Source organism: Eulemur rufifrons, chromosome 29, assembly GCF_041146395.1.
Source record: "Eulemur rufifrons isolate Redbay chromosome 29, OSU_ERuf_1, whole genome shotgun sequence".
NCBI classification, from domain to species: Eukaryota; Metazoa; Chordata; class Mammalia; order Primates; family Lemuridae; genus Eulemur; species Eulemur rufifrons.
This window is the reverse complement of record NC_091011.1, coordinates 33,114,823-33,137,622: the sequence shown is the minus strand read 5'-3', so window position 1 is coordinate 33,137,622 and position 22,800 is coordinate 33,114,823. Positions and strand designations below refer to the sequence as shown.

The 22,800-nt window shown below is 35.4% G+C and overlaps 1 protein-coding gene across 25 annotated transcripts in view; it reads left to right on the top strand.

The window, feature by feature from the left end:
• Nucleotides 1-22,800, top strand: part of HDAC9 (histone deacetylase 9) — an 830,046-nt gene that overhangs the window by 508,222 nt on the left and 299,024 nt on the right. For 13 of the 25 annotated variants that reach the window (XM_069462257.1, XM_069462259.1, XM_069462258.1 and 10 more), the window contains one exon: nt 17,347-17,462. In XM_069462257.1, coding sequence (XP_069318358.1) covers nt 17,347-17,462 — 116 coding nt within the window. Of the gene's footprint in view, nt 1-11,816; nt 11,949-17,346; nt 17,463-22,800 lie in introns of all 25 variants that reach the window. The other 12 variants (XM_069462244.1, XM_069462246.1, XM_069462245.1 and 9 more) reach the window with 1 other exon arrangement.

Genomic DNA, 22,800 nt, shown 5'->3' with positions numbered 1-22,800 from the left:
AAGTTTTATTTTTGCCTTTTGTTCCTCTTTTGGACCTCTTTGCCAATAAATATATTAATGAAACCAATACCTTTTATAGAAAATTAAATCTGATAAAATAGTAAATATTAAGTAAATTATTGTCCTGGTATTGTTGCTATGTGATAGGCGTGTGTCATTAATAATTCTCTTTAATATCCTACTTCATTACCTAAAAATAGCACAATAAAAATATAGCATAATAAAACCTGAACTGGTGTTTCAGAATATTCAGACTTCCAAAACAGTGCTGATCTTGGAATTCATTAGATTATAGTATTGTTTTCCTATGGCTGCTATAACAAATTATAAAAAGTTAGTTTCCTAACCTATGACAACGTATATTTATTGCCTTACAATTCTGGAGGTAGCAGTTTAAAATGGGTCTCACTGGGCTAAAATCAAGGTGTCAGTTGGGCTGTGTTTCTTTCTGGAGGCTCTAGGGGGCGAATCCATCTCCTTGCTTTTTCCAGCCTCTGGATTCTCTGGCTGTGGACCCCTTCCAGCCAGCAACAACCAGTCAAGTCTTTTTCAAGCTACATCATTCTGACATTCACTCTTCTACCTCTCTCTTCTGTGATTACATTGGGTCCACTTGGGTGAACAAGGGTAATCTCCTTATCTTTAAGTCAGCTGATTAGCAACCTTAAATCCATCTGTAACTTCAATTCTCATTTACCATATAATGTAACATATTCACAAGTTCTGCGGAGTAGAGCATGGACATCTTTGCAGTGGGGACACAGTATTCTGCCTACTCCAAGTGCTTAGAGTTTTCATTAGTTCTGCTAGTTTCCATTAGTTTTCTACAGTGTACTTTGACTTACTACCTCTTTACCATTTTATTTGAAGTTTATTTGAGGTTTCTTTATTCAGACAATCATCCAAAGAAAGTTGACTAAATAGAAGGTATGTAAGTAAAGATCTGTCTAGAAAAAGGTTCTGGGGAGACCTGATAAATGCAAAGGTGAAATTTTACCTTTTTCCATCAGTCTAAAATAAATAATAGTGTTTCCTTATAAATGTATATTCTAAAGAAAATTTATGATAAACACAGGAAAGCTATGAATTCCATTGAGGCAGAATTGATATACCAAGAATATTCCAAAAACATAAAGGTTATAAAATCAAAACTTGCAAAAGACAATAAATAATAACAAATGCCCAAGTGACTTGGAAGGGTTTGAAACAGGAAAAGAGCAGGACACAAGATGGTATTTGAATTGGGGAGAAAACAAACTCCTGTTGGCCAGAAGGGTCAGTGCTGACCCTTTGTCATTGGCACTGCTGAGCCATGATACCTGAATGTATCTGAGGGGTTGTGAAGACCCTAATAGACCACTGGTTGCACCGAAAGACTGGAAATTATATTGAGAGAGAGAACAGTTCTAAGTAGCAGTAATTGAACATTTAAACATATGTGTACATGACAAGATTGGCCAGAAAGCCACTTAAATTAACCTGAACAATGGGATTCCCTAAAGAAATAAAAGGAACCACCTTCTACATGGTAACCTAATCCAGAAATCTGGGAGCCACAACTGGGCTCCTAGTTCTCTTTCATCTCATCTGATACTACATTAATAGTAACTTCTGCTACTGCTTGCTCTTAAACTGCCTCTTCCTTATCATGCCTACTGTAGTAGTTCACTTGAGGGCAATATCTATAGCTCATTTGGTATTGTATCTGCAGCATCTTCAGAGAGCTCATAGTAGTCACTCAATAAATGTCTCTTACGTGAATAAATAAATATATGAACTAAAATAGGAGCTAGTATACATTAGGTATTAAAAAATTGAGAACTTTCTTTACTAAAGAACTTTTAAAAATTTAATTTGCAATTAATATTTTGGAGGAAAGAGATCGACTGTTTTTGGATGGCTATAACTGAGTCATTCAGAAGGAAACAAAGTTTTACACGGTAGCAAGTTGACGTTATAGTCTTTTTTATGTTATTTTACTTGCTGTGGAGTGAAATGACAAGCTAGAGGGTAATTTTACAGTTTTATGGAAATTAACTAAAAGTCGTTAGGTAAACATCAGAGAAGAAAATCTAAAGTAATAAATTTGAAGAAGGTAGTTTTATGACATTTACAATTAGACAGTGATTTGCTATATTTATTGTTTTCAATTTATGCCATTCAGTACTTCTGAATTCTTTGAGGTCAGGAGAATGTATATTATTATCCATATTTTCGGGCAAGAAAGTTGAGGCACAGAGACATTAAATGATACTTCACTCAAATCACACAGTGGTAAACTCAAGACTGGAAAACTCAAGACCTTTAGGATTGTAACAAGGTAAAATCCATGATGAATGCATAAAAAAGTACAGTGAAGTTTAGATTCATAGTGATACCTAGGGAATTACTGGGAATAGGTATTACTTTTATGGACCATACAATCCTGACCTGTAACGTGGTTTTCCGGAAAGAACTCTGTGCTGTCCCAGTCTGTGTCCCTATCAAACACTGAGCTGTACTCAATACAGATCTCTCCCACTAAAATGCTCCCACCCTCTTATGCAATCATACCTATGTTTATACATATAGCTCTTATGAACTGTCTGGATACGGAGGATGTTTTTAAAAAGTTTTATATGCACAGACAGAACTACTTTTCATGAGATTTCTATTTAAAATAGTATATAAAAGATACACCTAGTAGAGATGGTAAATAAAACTACCTAAAAAAGTATGTGGTGCAGTTTTTTTATGCATACACAGGATTCAGTTTACTACAGAAAGATTTATAGCAGAATGGAGTAATTATTTTTGTATTTTTATTTGTATGTATTTTAGAACCAAAAAGGACTTTTCTTTAAGAAAAAATATAAAAATATATATATGTGTGTGTGTATATATATATATAAATCCCCCAAAAGTAACATGTTATTTAAGTTTTGAAATACTAAGTCAGAAGTATGACTTCATTATAAAACCTTTGCACTTCAGGTAAAAAAGAAAATTATTTTAGAAAGTAGGTCAAAGAAGACTAAACATGTCCATAATCTAGTTTGATTTATTGAAATGATAGTGTTTGCTAATTCAAAATAAGGCTATATAGATTTTCAAAATTTGTCATTAAATAAAATACTAAATAAATAAATATAATAAAAAACATTATATTTGAAAAATTAAAGCATATAAAGGAATTAGCATATGAAGGCATTCTAGGCTATATGGAATATGGATTTCCTTGACTCCAAAACGTGGTATTTGCCATGCCTGCCATAGCATTGAAATTCCTTCTGCGTTCCACATCTGATACATAAGACTGCTTGCCATAACATTCTGCGTCAAGAAATTCTTGGAAATTAGAGCAATTGAAGTTCATCTAGTTCTTTTCAGCAATATTTGAAACCAGCCTTTTGATGTAAGTTTCCTTTCATGCTTGGATATATGCAGGCATGTATTTATTCATTTAATAACTGTTTATTGAGACCACCATGAACCTATGTAGTTGCTAAGTACTGGGAATAGACACAAAATCAATTATTACACTTACTGTTCTGAACGTTATCTGCGGTAATTTCTGTGAAGCAGTGAATACTGGAGCAATATTGCAGTGTTTTGAGGTTAGGAAGTGGTCGTGGCCAAGTATAAGGCTACTTTTTTTTAACTTGATTGTGAATTAAAGTACAAATACAGGAAGTAGCTAATAAGATCTGTATCTATGGGGGCTTATTTTTATTTGAATGAAGATTTGTGTTTGTCTATATGTTAAAGAGAGCCAGAAAAGAGGGAATTTGAAGATACAGGTTGAATAGCCTCTGTTAATATTTTATAATTTAGCTAAATTTTGCTTGATACTTATCTCTAAAGCCTTATTTTCCATTTAGTATTCCTGCCCCCACAGCGTATTTAATCCCCATTCCTTGAATTTGAGGGCACCCTCCCTTGGACTTCCCTGCTTCCTCTGTATGGAGCTGCACTTGCCTCCTGCCCTTGCGTCTCCTTTAGCGCTGGGGGATCTCCCCTCAAGGCAAATGAACCTCTGTCTTACAGGACAACACTCTGCTTATACTTATCACATGGCACTGATCACAGTCTATTATTCATTCTTGACACCATGAGTACTTAGGAGAAAAAGGCTATCTTATCTCGGAGGCAGTTACCTCACCACTTAACACACCCTTTCCCCATTCATTGATTCCCTTTCTCAGTAGAAATATAACTACACATACTCCCAGTCCACAGGAAACTTGCAGCCTTGGTTCTCAATATTATTATTCAGTAGCCATTCACTGAATTTAATTAAGCAACGGAACCAACTAAATAGTAGGTCTTAATTTTAACTGTAAAAAAGATTAAATATTTTATAACGTATTATTATATTTTGTTCCTACATGGAATTACATTGTTTGATTAAAGTACCTTTATCTTTTAAAAATGATAATTTGTACTTAAAATGTCATAAAAATTTAAAGAAAGTTATTTTATCTTGTTTGTCCTAATATTTAAAAAAAAAACAAAACAGTATTGAGTAGCAATTTGTGCATGCATTCATTAACTCAATAAACTTTTACTGAGTGCCAGGCACTCATGAGAAATGCTGGTGAGGAAGAGGAAACAGGATTCAGTACATAGTACTGCTCTTAGATTGAGGCAACTGAGTGAGTGCCCTGCCATGGGCGTTTGAGCTTTAGAGGCCCCTGCTCTGGCCCAGGAGATGAGGCTTCCATGGACGCTAAAGGAAAATGCCCACCCCTCCCCTTCTAGACCATGCTTCTGTTACCCAGGGCCCCGGTATTGTCTTCCCATGCTGCCCTGAGCTGCTCTCAATGACTCAGTAATACTCTTTCCCATGTATGCCCATTGCTATTTTTTTCCCCCTATTTATAAAGTGGAGGTCATTGTTATTGTTTTGATATGTGAGGAAACTAACAGTTAAAGTCCTATTTACATTGATGGAAAAAAATACTCACAAAAATGCCCACAAAGATTCATGAGCCATGAATCTTTTATAGTTAAAATTAAAACCTACTATTTAGTTACATGTTCCATGTAACATGAGTAACAATTACCAATATAGTTTTTAAAAAAATAATTCTCTTTTAACAAATAGACATAATTGGTATATTTGCAATAAGGGAATGGATAGATGTTTGCAGTTGTATTTCTCATTCAAAGATAAATAGTATTATAATTTCTGTAAGAAATTATATCCATATATTCCATAGATATGGTTATTAGAAGCTAAAATTCCCCTAAAAATGATTTCTTAAAAACTTTTATATATGAATTACATATTCTTCAATGGTTATAATTAGAAAAGGTTAGATTAGAAATTTTGCTCCTTGATATTAAAATGTGTAATATCTGATTCATAACATTAGATTCCTATTATTCAAGCCAAAAAAAGCATGAGTTGTATTAGATTTATATTATGCTGAATGCTACTTTTGAAAATATATAACCTTTTTCTAATTATGAAACTTTTAATTAGAATAACCCAAGTCTTTTGATCAACTATATTAGAGGATTTACTGTGTCCCCAAAGTGTCTTTCATAATTGTAATTATTGCTCGATTGAACGGTTCACACATTGCATGGATTTCTACAGTGCTAGCCCGAGTGAGTGGAGTGACTTGGGCAGGAACTATGCCAGGAAACCTAATATTCATAAAGGACATACGGGACAGAGTGGGTGATAGATTACAAGTGTTTGGTTCCAAGTGACAAAGCTCCTGAATATGGCAGGTCCTCAGGGAGCCCTGAGGGTGGGAGATAACAGAAGAAACCCAAGAGAGGGAGAGGCTGCATGGAGAAGCTGACAGCTACTCAGTACTGCAAGGAAGAGTAGACAATGCCAGAAAAGGAATCTGAGGCTGCTTGGAGGACTTGACCTTCACCTATGATTATACAACTAAACCTAAATTGTGGAATATCCCAAATATTCATTAGCATAAAGAAACATTTATCAATCTAATAGTCAATTTTGATTAATAATTAATCATGTTAATACTATGAAATTTTATGTTAAATGTTAACATAAATAACATTAACTCAATGGAAACGTCTTCCTTTTCTCCTTATGATCATTTCCAATAAAAATTAAGGACTTATATACCATATGATATGTGATATTGAACATTTTTGTCTAAATTATTGGCATAAAGAATATTCATAACCTAGGACTAAGAGTGAACAGAAACAAAATGTACACTGTTGGTAATCATTCTTAGTGGATGGTGGTATGTTTAAGACCTAGAACTAAAAAGAATAGGATTTATAAACAGGTAAATAAAAACGCTGAGAAAAATGTGTAAAGTCAATTATTAACCAAAAAGTATTTTAAGTATACCAAGTAAAAGTTCAGAAAAGGATCATTGTTATTTTTGTTGATTTTATAGATAACACTACAGTAGGCAAAGGAATAGACCAATTGTAGCCATCCCTCTCTCTACATATTTTTTATTTTGTTTTGTTTTATTTTAACTTAAGTTCCTTAGTCTTATACATGGACTACATGAAACATTATTTATTCAACATCTATCGAACAACTTTTTTTTTGGTAACAACCAGTTGAGCCAGGAATTTTATTCTACCTCTTTTGTCTTCCACCAAGATGTATGGTAGGCATCATTACTGCTCTTTTATAGATGTTAAAATGATCCACAGTGATTAAATAACTCAGCCATGGTTACAGTCAGTATCTGAAAGAGTTAGCATTAGAAAAAGTGAGCCTGGTCTATTTGTGTCAGAGGCCTGCGTGCTTCTACAAAAGATAGTTCATGTGTCTGTATATTTGTGTATGTGTGCAAAAATGACATCCCACACTTAGGTACACACACACACCGATCTCTTAAAGAAATGACAAGTCTGGACCTTGTTACTTACTATGCCTCGGAATCCTAATTTTTTAACCTTTGTTTCTGCTATCTAACTTTACTATTCCTTTCCCACTTTTTATTGGCATACCCTGCCACCCTAAGTTTATTCTGTGCCACGGAGACCAGTGTGAGAATAAAGATTTGAAATACCTTTCGCTCATGATGTGTTCTTCAGATGCTGTTTCCTTTTGTTCAGGAGTTTTGTTTTTTTTTTTTTCCTTTTAAATGAGAAGAGGGAAAGGTTTTGGTTCTGTCCTGTGTATTTTAATATTCATTTTTTTTTGCTTAAATGATAACCAATTTTTTATGTAAGATTTCCATCTCAGCAGACAAATGTATTCAGATAAGCACACACACTGAAAAGCTTGCCTTCTGTTTCTGTGATTAATTGAGATGTGGAGAATGATGGGTGTGGGGTAAAAATGGAAAGGCAATTAGTGCAGCTAGGCATGAAACACATTCACATGCAAGCAGAACTTTTCCCCAGCTAGTGATCTCTTTATGGGCTCTGAGGGTTTGCATCCCATTAGTAAGTCTCTGGCATGGAAATCTTCAGCCTTTGGGGAGACCAGAGCATTAAACATGGAATTAACTCTAACTGCAAACTGAGTCAGCACTCTAGGTCATTAATTCTACTGCTTAGGTATATGTCATGCTGAGCTTTGCTGTGTGGGCTTCTGAAGTGTTAGGAATGACTTTATAGAGCCTTGCAAAGAGTAAATGATGGTTATCGATCATCCCATCCCTTATGCTTACCTCAACAGTAGTATCTCTGATGACTCAATACCAGTATTGAAATACAGGCAAATGATTTTGCTAGAACCATTGGATAGGGGCCTTTCCTCAAAGAAGTTGTATATTTTGTGAAAATTAATTTATATTGCACTTTACAGTGTTTTAAAAAATTTATGTTCCTCAATTGATAAATAAAAATATCTCAATGTCTCAAATATCCTTTCGAAAATTGAGAATTATGTCTTTTTGCATATCTCCACCAACCAATAAAAGTTAACTAGTTTTACTTTCTTTAGAAATATTAGTGGTATTAAAAATATTTAAAAAATCAATTTCTAAGTATGAAATATATTGAAATAGTTTGTATTTTTAAGCTACATATAGCACTTCCCAATTTCTGATAATCTTTCCTTTCTTCCCTTACCCTTCTACATCCTTTTTGAGAACCTCTGGCAGAACCTCTGTCTCCTTTAACTATCCCGGAGCAGTATAATTATAATATTAACAACTTCTATTGACTGATTTCTTACTCCAGAGTTTCTCACATTTGAGTCCAGATAGTTTCCTGTTGTGGGAGGCCGTTCTGTGCATTGTAGGATGTTTGGCACATCCCTGGCCTCTACCCACTAGATGCCAGTAGCAACTGCCATACTGCCAACCAAAAAATGTCTCCAGACATCACCCCCTGGGGACAAAACCTTCCCTGGTTAAGAACTACTGGCTTATCCTGTATCAGGCACTGTTTCATTTGATTCCACAGTAACTACAAAATATGTAGGACTGTATTAATCAGGGTCTTGGGAGGGAACAGCTCTGTGCAGCATGGGTCGTAGGTTTTTATGAAGGGACTATTTACAATGAAGTTAGCAGGGTTAAAGGAACTGCTTAGGGATGTGGGAGTATCCAGAAAATAGCAACAGTGTGAAGCCATTCCCACTCCTAGGGCTGAAGGAGAACAAACAGGAAATTGTTCCTGGAGTGCTGGAGAGCTAGATCATGGAGCAGGGGCTTCCAGAGGGGGATGAAGTCAGGAAGAGACAATGCTATGGCCAGTGTTGGCACACTGTAACAGGGAGAACATAGGATACTGTTACTCCATCCTCCTCAGTAATCTTGCTCACCAGCCTGTCCTGCCCGTGGGTGGAGCCCAAATGAAATCCAGCCAGCAAAAGACTGGAGTGATGCAACTCCAGGATTTGGCCCCCATGGGGTTGAAAGGAAAATGGAGAAAATACAGAAAAAACTATCCCCATTTTAACATGAGAAGTGGAGGTTTAAAGATATAATGTAATTCATTCAAAGCCAAACAGCTAATGTGTGGAGAAGAGATTTAAACACACATCTATTTGACTTCAGGCACTGCGAGGGTATGAATGAACTGATGTTCAGCAAGACTATTATTCAAAGTTATTGATTTTAGTGTGATAGATGGAAGACTAGAATCCAGTTCTCATTCCTATTCTGGTGTTTGCTTTCTTAGGTTGACCATTGAAAAAAAGCTAAGAGCTGTATATCCAGCCCCTTCTTGTAGGAGTGACAGCTATCTGCTGGCCTTAAAAAATCATTTCTTTCTGAAAAGCTTGGAAAATTCTAGGTTTCATGTAAAATGTTTAAATGGCATATGCTGTTTTTCCAAGCTGTCAGCACATTTTTGTCTTGATTGCAGACACTTAGCCCCAGCTGGTGCAATGAATGTATTAGGAGAGGGAGGAGGACAGGACTGAGAATCAGGAGATTTGGGACCCAGTCCTGGCTTACCCACTTCTAGCTATGTGACCTTCAGCAATAGTAACAATAATATGAGTTCCATAAACTTTTTCTTCCCTTTGACATTCAGCCAGATCTTCACACTTATTCTCAGGTATCTTGAGTGGCCACAATCTGTGAAGTCAGGAAAGTATTAGACTTTATGTTTCATAAGTGAAGAATCAGGCTCAGAAAGCACTAGAATCTCACTAAAAATTCCAGAGCTGGGAAGTGGTGCTGTGCAGACCCAACTTCACATCCTCTCACTGAAAATGCACTGACTATTCTAGTCTACCCACTCCCTTTAGAAGTGATTAATCAATTTATTTACTCCCTCTGGACAGCCAATTTGCAGAATTTAATCCACTGGTTTTCATTGTAAAGTCATGTCTACATATAAGTCTGAGAATCTGTGATCTTTGTCCTAGGTCATAAACAAGGCTACCAAGGATCAATATAATTAGGGATTCGTAGTTCCTCATTTTTCCTTTCTAGGTTTTAGATGAATATGTTTATTACCTATAGCTTTTCAGAGACAAGATTGATATTTTAAAGGAATTTTTAAATAAATATATATAGGGAAACAAACCTAAGTTAATACAGTCTCATTTAAATCCTGGGTGATTTCGGTTGTGGTGAATGGGATGCAGACTTCTATGTCTGACCCACGAAGTTAAAGGTAAGGGGAGTTGCCACTGAGGAAGGTCCGGGAAAAACCTTAATCCTTCCCAAAATTGTTTACCTTCTTTGCCTCCAGGTGGGAGGCCCAGCAAGTGGCACATTTCAGGGCTCAATCACTCTAAGCTTCTTTTTCTCAGCCCTGATCTCTCTCATAACTCCTGAATTTCTACTTTTACAATATTTTCAGGCCTTGATTTTTTTACCTTTTTGATATTTTCAGGCATAAAGTCAGGTGTACAATACCAAAAAAGTAACTTACTTAATTTTTTGTATCTGACCTTAATCTTTCTTTCAAGTTCCTATTTCGCCTAACCAATTCCAAGAAAATCTATAATTCAAGGGTTCTCAGTCCAAGTTTAAAGCTGTAGAGAATGGAAAAAGAAAAGAACAAAGAGAAAAATAAGTATAGACGTTTGAAGTGTGAAAGCAAAAAAAAGGGGAAAGGTTGTTAAGTTCTACTTTTGATACCGATTGTAGCCTGGCAAAAATATAAATTCCTTCAAAGAAAACATTTTCACTGATCACAAACTCTAGCTACATTATAACATTGTATCTGCTATAGGAAAAACTATTCTGTAATTTTTTATGGTGTTCGTACATGAGAAAAGGTGGCAGACATATATTTTCAGTATTTAGAAAAATACTCAAGTGTTTGAGGCTGGCTGACTGCCTGGGAATGGATCCTGGCTTCATCGCTTTTTACCTCTGTAACCTTGGGCAAGTTACTTACCCTCTCTCTGTGTGTTGGCCTCTTCATTGATATAATCAAATTATATTAATAAATAGTATCTATGCCACATGGATATTTTTGTGGTTAAACAAGTTAATATTTATAAAACACTTAGAACAGTACTCGAACATAAAAAACTTATAACTTATATTAATATAATATAATGTTAGTTGTTATCAGAAATATCCTTTTCATCATCATCATCATCACTACCACCACCATCATCATCATCCACTTCTACTAGAGACTCAATCCAATGTGTCCATTTTTTTCTAAAGTATAAGTATTTTAAAAATTAATAAATTATAACTATAGAGCTTCACTATTTAGAATAATTTAACCAAAGCAATAGTAATATTTAATGTATGTATGAATAATGTGCATTTATATTTTGAAACATATAACCAGACTCAGAAATTTTAATTCTAAGACTCAGCCACCCTTCCTTTCTCACTGATCATGTACTGAATGTATAGAAAATTTTATTCACAGGGATTCTAGTTGGTTGGTGTTTTTACACCAAATATGGTTTCCCAGGGTTTTAGGTTAGAAACTACTGACAAAGAAATATTCCAGGAGTTAGAATTAGACATAAATTATGTGCTACAGAGGTGTCTTCTATTACCAGAAGTCAGGTCAGAGTCTCTAAAATCACATTAAGTTACTGTTTTTGTGGTTATTGAGTTTCACCCTTGAGAGAATTAAGAGGGCCAACAAGAAGTATAATAAATCTTAATCTGACCCAAACATAATTAGTGATTAAACTTTCCATTAACAATCCCAATTCTGCTAGAAAAAATAACTAGAAAACTTATATTTTTACTCCTTTTCACTTTCATATGTAGAGAAGTAGAAACACATTTCACACATTTCATAAAAATAATGACTATATTTGTCTGTTTAATTAATTTAGAGTCAATGCCTTATTTACGTGCTTGGGTTTTTCATTTGAGAATGAAAAGGGACCAAGAAAAGGGTGAGACTTTAAAAAAAAAAAAAAAAAAAAAAAACAGGAGCAATTGGCTCTGTATTTTTTAATTTTTATCTATTTTCTTTGTCTCAATCCCCAGCCTCTGAGCCCAACTTGAAGGTGCGGTCCAGGTTAAAACAGAAAGTGGCAGAGAGGAGAAGCAGCCCCTTACTCAGGCGGAAGGATGGAAATGTTGTCACTTCATTCAAGAAGCGAATGTTTGAGGTGACAGGTAATTGAGGAATGGGCAGACTACACAATACACTAACAAATGCTGGTAGTATTAATAGAAATGAAAAAAATAGTTTAGAATAAATATACCTGATGCATATTAAAAGTTATTTTGAGGAGAAATATTTCTTGGAAGGAAATTATATTGAAAACTCTCAAGTAGTTCAGTAAACCTTGCTATGCATTCACCAACTGTGTTAAACAGGAAATGAATGAAAAAAACAGAGCTATGTGTCAATCAAGGCATAACTAGGGAACACTAAAGCTCACCTTATTCTTTTCAGAAACAGGCAGTCCATTTTGGGAATGCCAACCAGGAGAATATAACTTTTAATGAAATTTGATCAGAAATGAGCAGAGGGAGGTCCAAGAAGAACACTTCCCCCCTACTCAGACATGAATGTACAAAATACATCTGGGAAAATTAAACTACATAGAACAGCAAAACCTTGACTTTTCAACAAATTTACAGAACTCATAAATGGCTTTATGTGTTTACTAGTGAACTGGGACTTAAGGCAGGAGGGGGATATATTGCTTTTTACAAAGGGGAAGAAACTGTCATTTTCACTGGTCTCAAATGGAAGAGTTCTTATTTTTTTAGCTGCCTGGTTAGTAGTGGGGTGAACAGGTTAGGAAATTCAACCTGATGTCTTACAAATGCCCCTAGTCCCAGTCGCACCTGGTTTGAAATTAGAGAAGACCTAAAATATACAAGAACCAAAAAGGCTAGCCAAAGTAATAATACTGACTACTGTTTATTGAGTATCTACTTAGAGCCATGCATGCTACCTGGTCTTTTTCTTTGGTTGCATCAAGGAAGAAGCGGTAATCTGCAAACATTTTTCTCCATTCTTAAGGAAAATTGTCCTAATACCAATGCAGGCAGTTGGTATTAGTTCAAGATCAGATCTGATCCTTAGTAGGTTTTAAAAAATTCTTTATTTTCTATATCTGTCTTTTATTCATACAGTGTCTAGATTTGGGGAGATAATATGGAGGAAGATTGTGGAAGTGGAAGTAGAAAAGTGTATTTAGGAATAGAATACTAACATAACTTAAAAGTTTGACAGATTATTTAGGAATAAAAAATTTAGTCTCATTGTCAATCCTGACAGATTGATACGCTTATCTAAAGGAAAGTATTAGTGATTACGATGGACAATTTTTCCTTGAGGTATAAGAAATATTAAAGAAATGAACAATAAGTATAATTATTTTACTAGAGTTTATATCTATTTTATAGCACCAAATATAATCACTAATTCAGATGAATTAAATTCTAAGTTTGGAGTTACAGATTTTTTTTTCAAGACATGTTATCGTATTTAAGTAAGTAAAAATTTTAAGTAAGTTTTTCTAATAGAAATCTTTGGTGGGGGTGGGCGGTTGAGAAGGGAGTGGTTTTAATGAATGTAAAAGAATAATAAACCTATCAGCTGTCTAATGTAAATGGAGATAGCTTATTTTTCTAACTAGAGAGAGTAGATTCCCTCTAACAGAAAAACTTGAGGAAAAGGGAAAACTGTATATATTGTTATTTTTTCTGCTTTATAATCTTAATATCTAAAATTATATTTATTATCCTAATGTGCTTTTCTATTTCCCTATTAGTCTTTTCTTGATCATAACTTTTTCTATAGTCACTTTCTCATCCTTACCAAAGAGCAGTGGAGTTTAGCTCAATATTTGCCTCAGTAATGATTAGTTCTCATTTATAAGGCTTATGGTTTGCCAGAGTTTTACTTGGATTTCTTTACATTTAAAATATATTTTTCTTCTTAATTTTGTGAGATAATGACTCCCCTTTTCGACCCAAAAAATAATGTGTATTGGAAGACAGACTTGTGCATTTATTATAGACACATTTCTGGTCAGTCAGCTGGGACTTGTGGACGCTTTGGTAGATAGTTTTAACTGGTATGCCAGTGTCTTTGGAGGCTCCGAACTACTGACACACAGCTGTCTTCACCTGCACTCTTTCCCATTTCTCTGCCAACTTTCATCTAATTTGGATGGCAATATTAAATATTTTTAGTATGTAGGTAGACACTGTCAGGGCATCATAGCAGTTAGATTGCATTGCTGTTATTCTCTTACCTCTGTATCATTTCTCTCTTCTCCATTTCATGGGTTCAACTGTAAGCTCTTTTTCAAACCCATGCCATCTCTCTCCTCCCAGTGGCTGATGTGGGAAGCACTTGCCACCTTCCTCTTTTTCAAATTCAAGTGTTTTCTGTCCCCCTCATCCCCACAAAGCCCCATTTCTTTTAAAATTCTAGGCATTGACTCATCCCTGTGCCTGCAGCACCTTCTCTTCCATTCTCCCCTTCTCCATGGCACCATTTCATGATCTACTTTTCTTTGAGCTCCAGTTCCAATATCACTCCTTCGCTGATATTTTTCTCAACGTTCCCAGAAAATCAGTTGTACCTCCTCCCGTCCAGTGTGATGCCATGGAATCTTCTGTTACAATAGTTGCTGCCTTGAATTTTAGTGCTTATTGCAGTGATTTCTACATAAGAAAATACCCGAGTCTGAATATCACATACGATAATATAAATAATATAATTTAAAATTGGTGAGACACAATGTTTAAGAAAATAGTTTAAAAAAAACATGGAAATGGAAATGATATGGAAATGAGACATTAATGAGAAATCAGTATTCAGTCATATCAGAAAGACAAGAGTTAGGAGTTTGGAAAAAGAAGCTCCTATAAGAACAACAACAAAAAAAAAAAAAAAACAAAAAAAGATGTGCATTTTCTTTGGTAAAAGAAGAGTAAACAAGAAAGGTAAAGATTAAAAAAATTATCAAAATGTAAGCAGATATATAGACAGAAAGGCAGTGAACAAGATGTATTTAAGCATTTTTGACACTCCGGGCTTTTTCAAGTCCCACAGTAAGTATGTGGCAGGATCTGAATTCTATCACCAATCTCATTCTTTCCAGTGACAACTACACTTGTGTGTAGAGAAACATTTATAATAGAAAGTTGAAAGCTACAGGTGACCAGAGGAGGGAGGGCAAGAAAATATTGCCTGGATGTTGGGAGTTCCCATTCTCTGCGGGACAGATGGTACATGAGACATGATTTGAGTTTACAGGTGGGATTAGGCCTGCGAAGAAGTAAGTGAAGGAAAAAGAGGATAAAAACATATGAAACAGGGAAGTGTTTGGCACTTACGGAGAGTAGGTGATTTAATTTGAGTGCAGTGTGTAGAAATGGCAACAGTGGGAAATAACATCAGCCCTACTTTGGAGCAAAGGAACATGGTGAAAGTTGTAGCAATATGACCCTCTGGCAAGAGTTTGAAAGAAAGTTTTGAGGGACTACTATAGCCACTCAGAAGTATTGAGAGACTTTTGCTATAGTTCATGACAGAATAACGAGGTTTTAAACGCAAATGATTTCAGTCAGATGTAGATGCAAGATAATGTAAAGAACAAATTGGAAGGACCTAGTAACTAGTTAGATTAGGAGAAAAAGGGGAGTGAGGATAACTCTAAGGGTGGCGATCAAATAATGGAGATAAGCAGGAAATATTTAATATTAGAATACATACATTGAGCTTGACACACATATAAGGGGAGATCAAAAATGTCCAGCATTCCAGAGGAATTTGGACTGAAATTTATGAGTGTTAAAGGCAAGAACTGAAACTTTTAGGAGATTAGTCTGCCTAAAAGTAATATTTGAAGTCATGATATTCAGTGGCTTTGACAAGAGAAAGAGGAAAAATATAAGGTCATAAACTTAGGTGTTTGTCTGAATTTAGGAATTGATAGGTGGAAGAAAAGTCAGAGAAATGGAAAGACGAGCATGGAGGTGGAGAATGTTACTGTAGGAAGGATATGGAGAGGAATGTTTTCTCAAAATCCTTTAAATTTGGCAGCATTTGAGCAGACAGTCTTGGTCAATAGTGAGTAAGCTGTATTGCCAAGAAACAAGCAGACATTGTGAGAAAACACTACTTCTCAAGAATTATTAGCACGCTGTCAGACTAGAGGGGCAATCCAGTGGAGAAAGAGGGCCTGAAGATTCCAGATAACTGATGGAACAAAATCTTGAAAGGATTTCATGTAAGGGGGTGGAATCATGGGCAGAAGTAAATGTGCTAACATCGGAGAGAGGAGAGGAAGGGAATGCTTTACCTTTGAAGTGGGGAAGGGGAATATAGATAACATAATCATGAGGTAGAAAGAAAAGATGTTAGAGGAAATCATATCAGAAGTCTTCAGTCTTTGAATAGTATAAGGCAAGATCCTTTGTGCAGAGTTGGGTTGACAAGATGTAAGGATGAGGCAACTAGAAAACTTTTGAAATAAATGAACTGTAGAAGGTGATAAGGAATTAAATAGAGCTCAGTGATTAATTTTCCAAGGCTAGAGAAGATGACTTCTCTAGCTATATTTCTAGGAATTGGAAATGTGTATCTTTTATTAGATGTTTTAATAAATGTGTTTGTTTCCTCATAAGTTACATGCATGTGAATTTTATATACGAACAGTAAAGAGATGAGTTAAATAAATAATCTGTCTTGTCAACTTTTGCTCAGTGGAATTTGTTATTATGTCGGTGTTTAAAATTTTACATTTTAAATTTAGGCAATGCCTCATCTTTTGGAAAATAAGTAGAGTTAAAAGTCAGATGAAGGCAATCAGTACAATGTTGAGATTTTACATTTTATGTATTTCCTTAATTCACCTTTGACTCATATGTACTATAATAAAGCATAGCCTTAGTATATCAAATAAAGAGCAATTTATAGCACAGCATATAAGCAGTTTTTCTAGACATAACAGGAACAGGACCTCATGTGTTAACAACCTGTTTTTTTGACGTACGTGTGCAAGTTTATTATCTCCATCAGTATTATTTTTTAGGATAGCACAAGAGCAAGTAAGAAAAGTTCCCTTTCTTTAATTTTCTTTTCTCATCAAAAGCTTCTATGACCCTAACTGGGTATCTTTACTTCTCTAGAAACTGTTGAATATTATATTGTCTTTTTTTGCAGTGAAAACAAAAGGGGGAAATTGATATGAAAATTCAGAAGTGTTCCCCCCAATTTTTTTTTTTTTTGTTGTTGAGACAGGGTCTCTCTTTGTCACCCAGGCTGGAGTGCAGTGGTGCCATCATAGCTCACTGCAACATTGAACTCCTGGGCTCAACAGATCCTCCAGCCTCAGCTTCTCAAAGAGCTGGGTTTATAGGTGTTAGCCATTGTGCCCAGCCTTGTTCTAAAAATTTGTATAGTTCTGATTAGTGAAATGGTGGTTATCATTTACATAGAGGGAAAATAAAACAATGTCCAGTGTAGTATGTTACTTATAGTAACTAAGTTGATCTCTGTGTGCTTTTTGTGAATACATTTGTACTTCACAATATTTTTCAGAATCCTCAGTCAGTAGCAGTTCTCCAGGCTCTGGGCCCAGCTCACCAAACAACGGGCCAACTGGGAATGTTACTGAAAACGAGACTTCGGTTTTGCCCCCAACTCCTCATGCTGAGGTAAGACCCTTATTATGTTGGTTCTTTTAAAAATTGGATCCCTGATTAGCTACCTAATACAAAGCGCTATTTCTGAGTTGAAGTTTAATATCCAAGCGATTTTTATGAATTGAAGCTTACTCAATTTCACACATTATAAACCTATTTAAAAAAAAAACACTGGTATTTGTTAACTGATGTAAATATTATACACCTATAAGAAAAAAACTGATATTTATCAACTGATATAAATAAACCCATAAGAAAAATAACTGATATAAATAAATGTCAGTTATTTTTCTTATAGATTTATAATATGAGAAATTGAGTAAACTTGATCTTATTTATAAATAAGACAATCAGGGATGTTTAGATGGCAATCAGGGTTTGAAAAATATTGAAATGTAATCCTCAAATAACTCATTCTTAGTCATCTTGCTTAACACTGCTCAATGGTTAGGCAACTTACTAGTCCTTCTGCTTAGTTATTGGTTATTATGATGGGAGTAGACCCATCAGTAAGTAAAAACAACTTCATGTAAACCTCTCGGAGCAACCCAGCAAAGTGACTTTTATCCATTTGACCTGAAGAGTAATGAAAACTAACTGGAACATTATAGTTAAGGGATACAGAGCTCCACTTAGCAAACATTTCTTTCTTTCTTTCTTTTTTTTTTTTTTTTTTGAGACAGAGTCTCACTTTGTTGCCCAGGCTAGAGTGAGTGCTGTGGCGTCAGCCTAGCTCACAGCAACCTCAAAGTCCTGGGCTTAAGCGATCCTACTGCCTCAGCCTCCCGGGTAGCTGGGACTACAGGTATGCGCCACCATGCCCAGCTAATGTTTTCTATATATATTTTAGTTGGCCAGATAATTTCTTTCTATTTTTAGTAGAGATGAGGTCTCACTCTTGCTCAGGCTGGTCTCGAACTCTTGACCTCTAGCGATCTACCCGCCTCGGCCTCCCAGAGTGCTAGGATTACAGGCGTGAGCCACCACGCCCAGCCTAGCAAACATTTCTTGAGCATCTGCTATATTCCAGTCATTTTGCCTGGCAATGGGCATATAAATATGGACAAAATATGAAGAATGAATGACATGTTAAAGGAAATTAGCTTAAAGTAACACATGATTTATTGTAACCAGCTATACAAGACTAAGAGGAAAGTAAATATGGAAGTCAGCAAGAATTTGTCTATGTAGTTTCTATTTTAAGCTATGTAAAGCACGAGTCTGAAAATAACCACTCATGGAATCAGCTGTTCTTGAAGTCACCATTTATTGATTGAAAACCTTATTTTTTCCTTTCTGTAATTATAATGCCTTCTTCACTATGCCTTGCTCCATGCAGGGAGAGCTGGTGTGGTAACTTCTCATATAACCGTGACATTCTTCTTCCTTTGTATTTTATAGAATCATGGTGTCTTGAGGCAGAAAGGGAGTGGTCAAAGCTCTGATTCTTGGATCACCTTTCTAGCTTTCCTGCCATGTGATTCTCCAACGTCTATTAGGATGCTTCTACTGATAGGGAACTCACTTCACTGTCTCCTGAAGAAACCCAGTTGATTTTAAGTAGTTATCTTGACTGATAGAAATATCTCTGCATATTATGCCAAAGTATCTGTTGCGCTATAATTTTATGTGTATCTTACACATAAGCACACACATATGCCTACGTATAATAAATTATTTATAAATTATGAATCATCAGGCCAAAATATAAGTGAAGCAAGAAACTCAGAGGTTATCCCTTATAAGCAAGGGACTGAAGCCAGTGAAGTCAATTTTGCTCTGAGGACCTTGGTATACTTGAGTTTGAGCTTTGATTTTCAGGGCTTCTCGAAACTCAGGAGATTGAAGATAAAGCCCAGTACTGACCAAGAGGATAATCTAATAGGAGACCCTCCAAACACTAAGCTGGGATCCCAAAGGCCCATATCTATGCTACATTGGTGAGTCACCCACCCCCACTCCCAGAGCTGTCTTGATACGAAGCAGAACAGAGGGCAGATTCTCTCCCTGAGAAGTTGTAACCACGAGCTAGTCCTTGTGTGGACGTGAAGCTCAAATCACATAACTGCAAGCTGGTAATTTGGCTTAAAGTGGCCCCATATTTGTAGTCCCCACAGGCATCTGCAAAAAGCAAATATAAATCCTCTCTAGAGGGATGTATCTTTCTTCTAAATTTCAAATGTTTCTCTTAAATAATTTCCCAAGGACATGAGTAGAATAGATAGATTTTCTCACTTATGACCATCTTTCTGCTATTCAAAGAGCAATAATTTGGGCCTCTATATTAATTATCTCTAGGTCTTTCATCTTTTTCTTGTCCTTACCATCCTATTGCCCCTCTTTCTCTATTTTGTTATCCTTTCAAAAACATGGCAGCAGATGGAATAAACGCTTTGTGTGTATTTGTGACCAGAGATGTGAGTGGGATTATGGGACTACTGGTTGTAGGTATTGTCTTTTGGTTAGTGCAATTATATCTCAATATTGGTCAGTTTTCTACAACCCCTTTAATAAATTTCCAGGAAAAGGACAAGTTAGTCCCAATTTTTTAAAAAAAAAACTTTAGATTTCCATTGTCTCTCAGTTTGAAGAATGTGATTCTTAGTAATTGCAAAAACATCTAAGCATCTGGGTTCTAATCAGTCCCTGGATGGATTTTGTGCCCTCAGAAAATGAAAACAGCACACTATAATTACGCCCAACAGCGTATGATTCTTAGAAATGTATTGTCAATGCAATAAGTCTCAGAAGACCACTTACGGTATGGTAGCATTTTATTAGGTTCAGAAACAGCAACATAATATTTTGTTTGAGAATATGTAGTAAAAGTATATTTTAAAAAGACAAGCAAGTGATGAACACAAAATTTAGTGTCATGATTACCTTTCAGGAGGGAGGAAGGGAGAAATTATGGTTTGATAGTCACTAAAAAAGAAGATACATATATTCCTTCATTATAGATACATATACGTGTGCATATAGCACTTAGTACAACATAGCAGAACAACCAAGAAATATACATTGGTGACATTGGAAATAAATGGAAAATTTCAAACCTTTTATGACCTATTAAATTAAGTTAAACTAAATGTAATGTCCCATATTGTGTGTCTATCTTTAAATTTACATATATATATAATATATAAATGTGTATATATATATAAAATAGTGGAGAATATAAATTAAAGGAGTTTGCACATATCGTTTTAATGTGTTTTATATTCCTAAAACCTTAACTGTCACAAATTATCTGTTTAGATGCTGGAATTTTCAGATAATTGTTGAACAAATTCTGTCACTACAAACCTTTCTTTCCACCCTAACCATTAAAAAAAAAAGAAAAACAAAACAAAACAGAAGGAAATGTGATTTAATGGAGTTTAAAAGGGTAGAGGTATTTCTTCAGGTCAGTGACAGGACATTCACCTCCAGAGCTGGAAAGACTAGTTCAAAAGCAAGCAGTGACTTACCTCATAATGAATTAATTGTGTGCCTGAACTATGATCCAAAAGGCCAGGTGGGCAGACCTTAATGCACTGATGGGTAGCCTCTCCGTGGCCCAGAACAAAAAATGCAACCCTGATGGTTAACATGTGGTTTTCTGCTGTATTGCATTTACAGAGCTCCGTAGTGTAATTCATTCTGGCTAGGTGAGGAGACAGTGGAATTCAGACTGACACTGTCAGCAAATTAATACCCTACCTTTATAACACTAAATATGTCCACCTAAACTGGAGAAGAGAGAGAAAAAATATATTCTTAGCCATACTTGACTGACCATTATTTAGAATTTACTATGATTTTGACGGGTGTCTCCTAAGATTAATAATAGTATGTGATTTCATAGCAACATAAATATTTGGGGGGATGAATTATTTACATCATACTCCACCATTTACAAAATAAGTTTATTCTACCATTTTTGCTTATGCAATACAGGTGAGTTTTCATTTTAAAATGGTATCATGATGAACTCTTTATTTTATGACCCAGAAGTAGAAAAGCATGTCACCTAATTCTTTTAGAGCCCAGGTAAATGAATGGGATTCTGCCCCTTTTGCTCCTTAGGAAATAGGAAAACAAGGCTGTATCTAAAGATCTTCAGCCCTAGATGAAAACAAAATTTTCTATCTTGTAATTCACATGTCCTGCCTAATTTAGATAAAGGGAAGACAGAAGTAGGAGAATTTACTCATAAGTCGGGTCTCAGGAAATAGCACAATGTAGTGGAATGCATGGGCGTTCCATTCAGAAGACTCTGTGTGAACCTGGCTCCAAAACCAACTACGTTGTCATCCTTGGCCAAGTTGCCAAACTTCTCCTGACCCTCAGATTCCTGATCTAGTAAAAGGTAGTACTGTAACACCTGCGCCAACATCTCTGTTGTAAGGAATCAGTGTTTGGAAGGCAGGTGGTAAATTGTGAAGTTCGAAGGAAGTTCATTTTTTGTTGTTATTGTCAGTGCTGACTCCTGGTAGGGAAAACTCATTAGCATGTTTGTCTTCGAGCCAGTAACTCTCATGTGAGAGTGAGTCTCCATCTGCTCTGACCACTTCTGTTCCATTCCTTCTATTTCTTACATATGCTCAGTCCCAGAACTCAGATTGTTGGAGCTACTTGCTTTACTCATTTGTAAACTTGGTTGAGGAGCTGAAACCTCACGGGTTTCTATTTCCAAATCCAGTCAAAGATGTCTTTACCTATCTAGTTACTTTATTGTTGATACTGTGGGCCTGTGGGTTCAAATATGTTTCCATGGATATCAACACCATTACTTTAGATTCAGTAGATTTATTTGATAGCTATTTTAGCAGTAGCCAAGCTGCTGGTTTATTTCTAGTTGAACATTAGTGGCTGTTTCTGCTATGCTATATTTTAAATAATTTTTTCCAGCAGATTCAAATGATTTTAAAAAGGATTCTAATAATAAGGTTAAGTGTTCTAAAAGCATCTGAAATGTCACTTGTTTTGCCCCAGTCTCACATGACTCATCTGCCTATTGTTTCATAATAGTTGTTGTGACATTTGCTATAAATGTTATACTCCCTTCTGAGTGGGTGGAGAGCTATGGTTTTTGATGGCTGCAAATAAAACACTTTTCCCCCCCTCAGGGAAAGGAGGTTGCTGTAACCAAAAAAAAAAAAAATCATTACTAGGAATAATATGAGTCAATATTGTAAAGCAAGATCTTTAACAAAACATCAGTGCCTTTCAAATGCTAAACAAATTCTGTCAAAATGATTTTTTTTTTTTTTTTGGTCTCACGACTATTTTATAGTAATACTTTCGTGGGTGCCCAGTAAAAATAAAAACTTAAGAGAATTTTACTGCCTAAATAATTTTCTTTTTT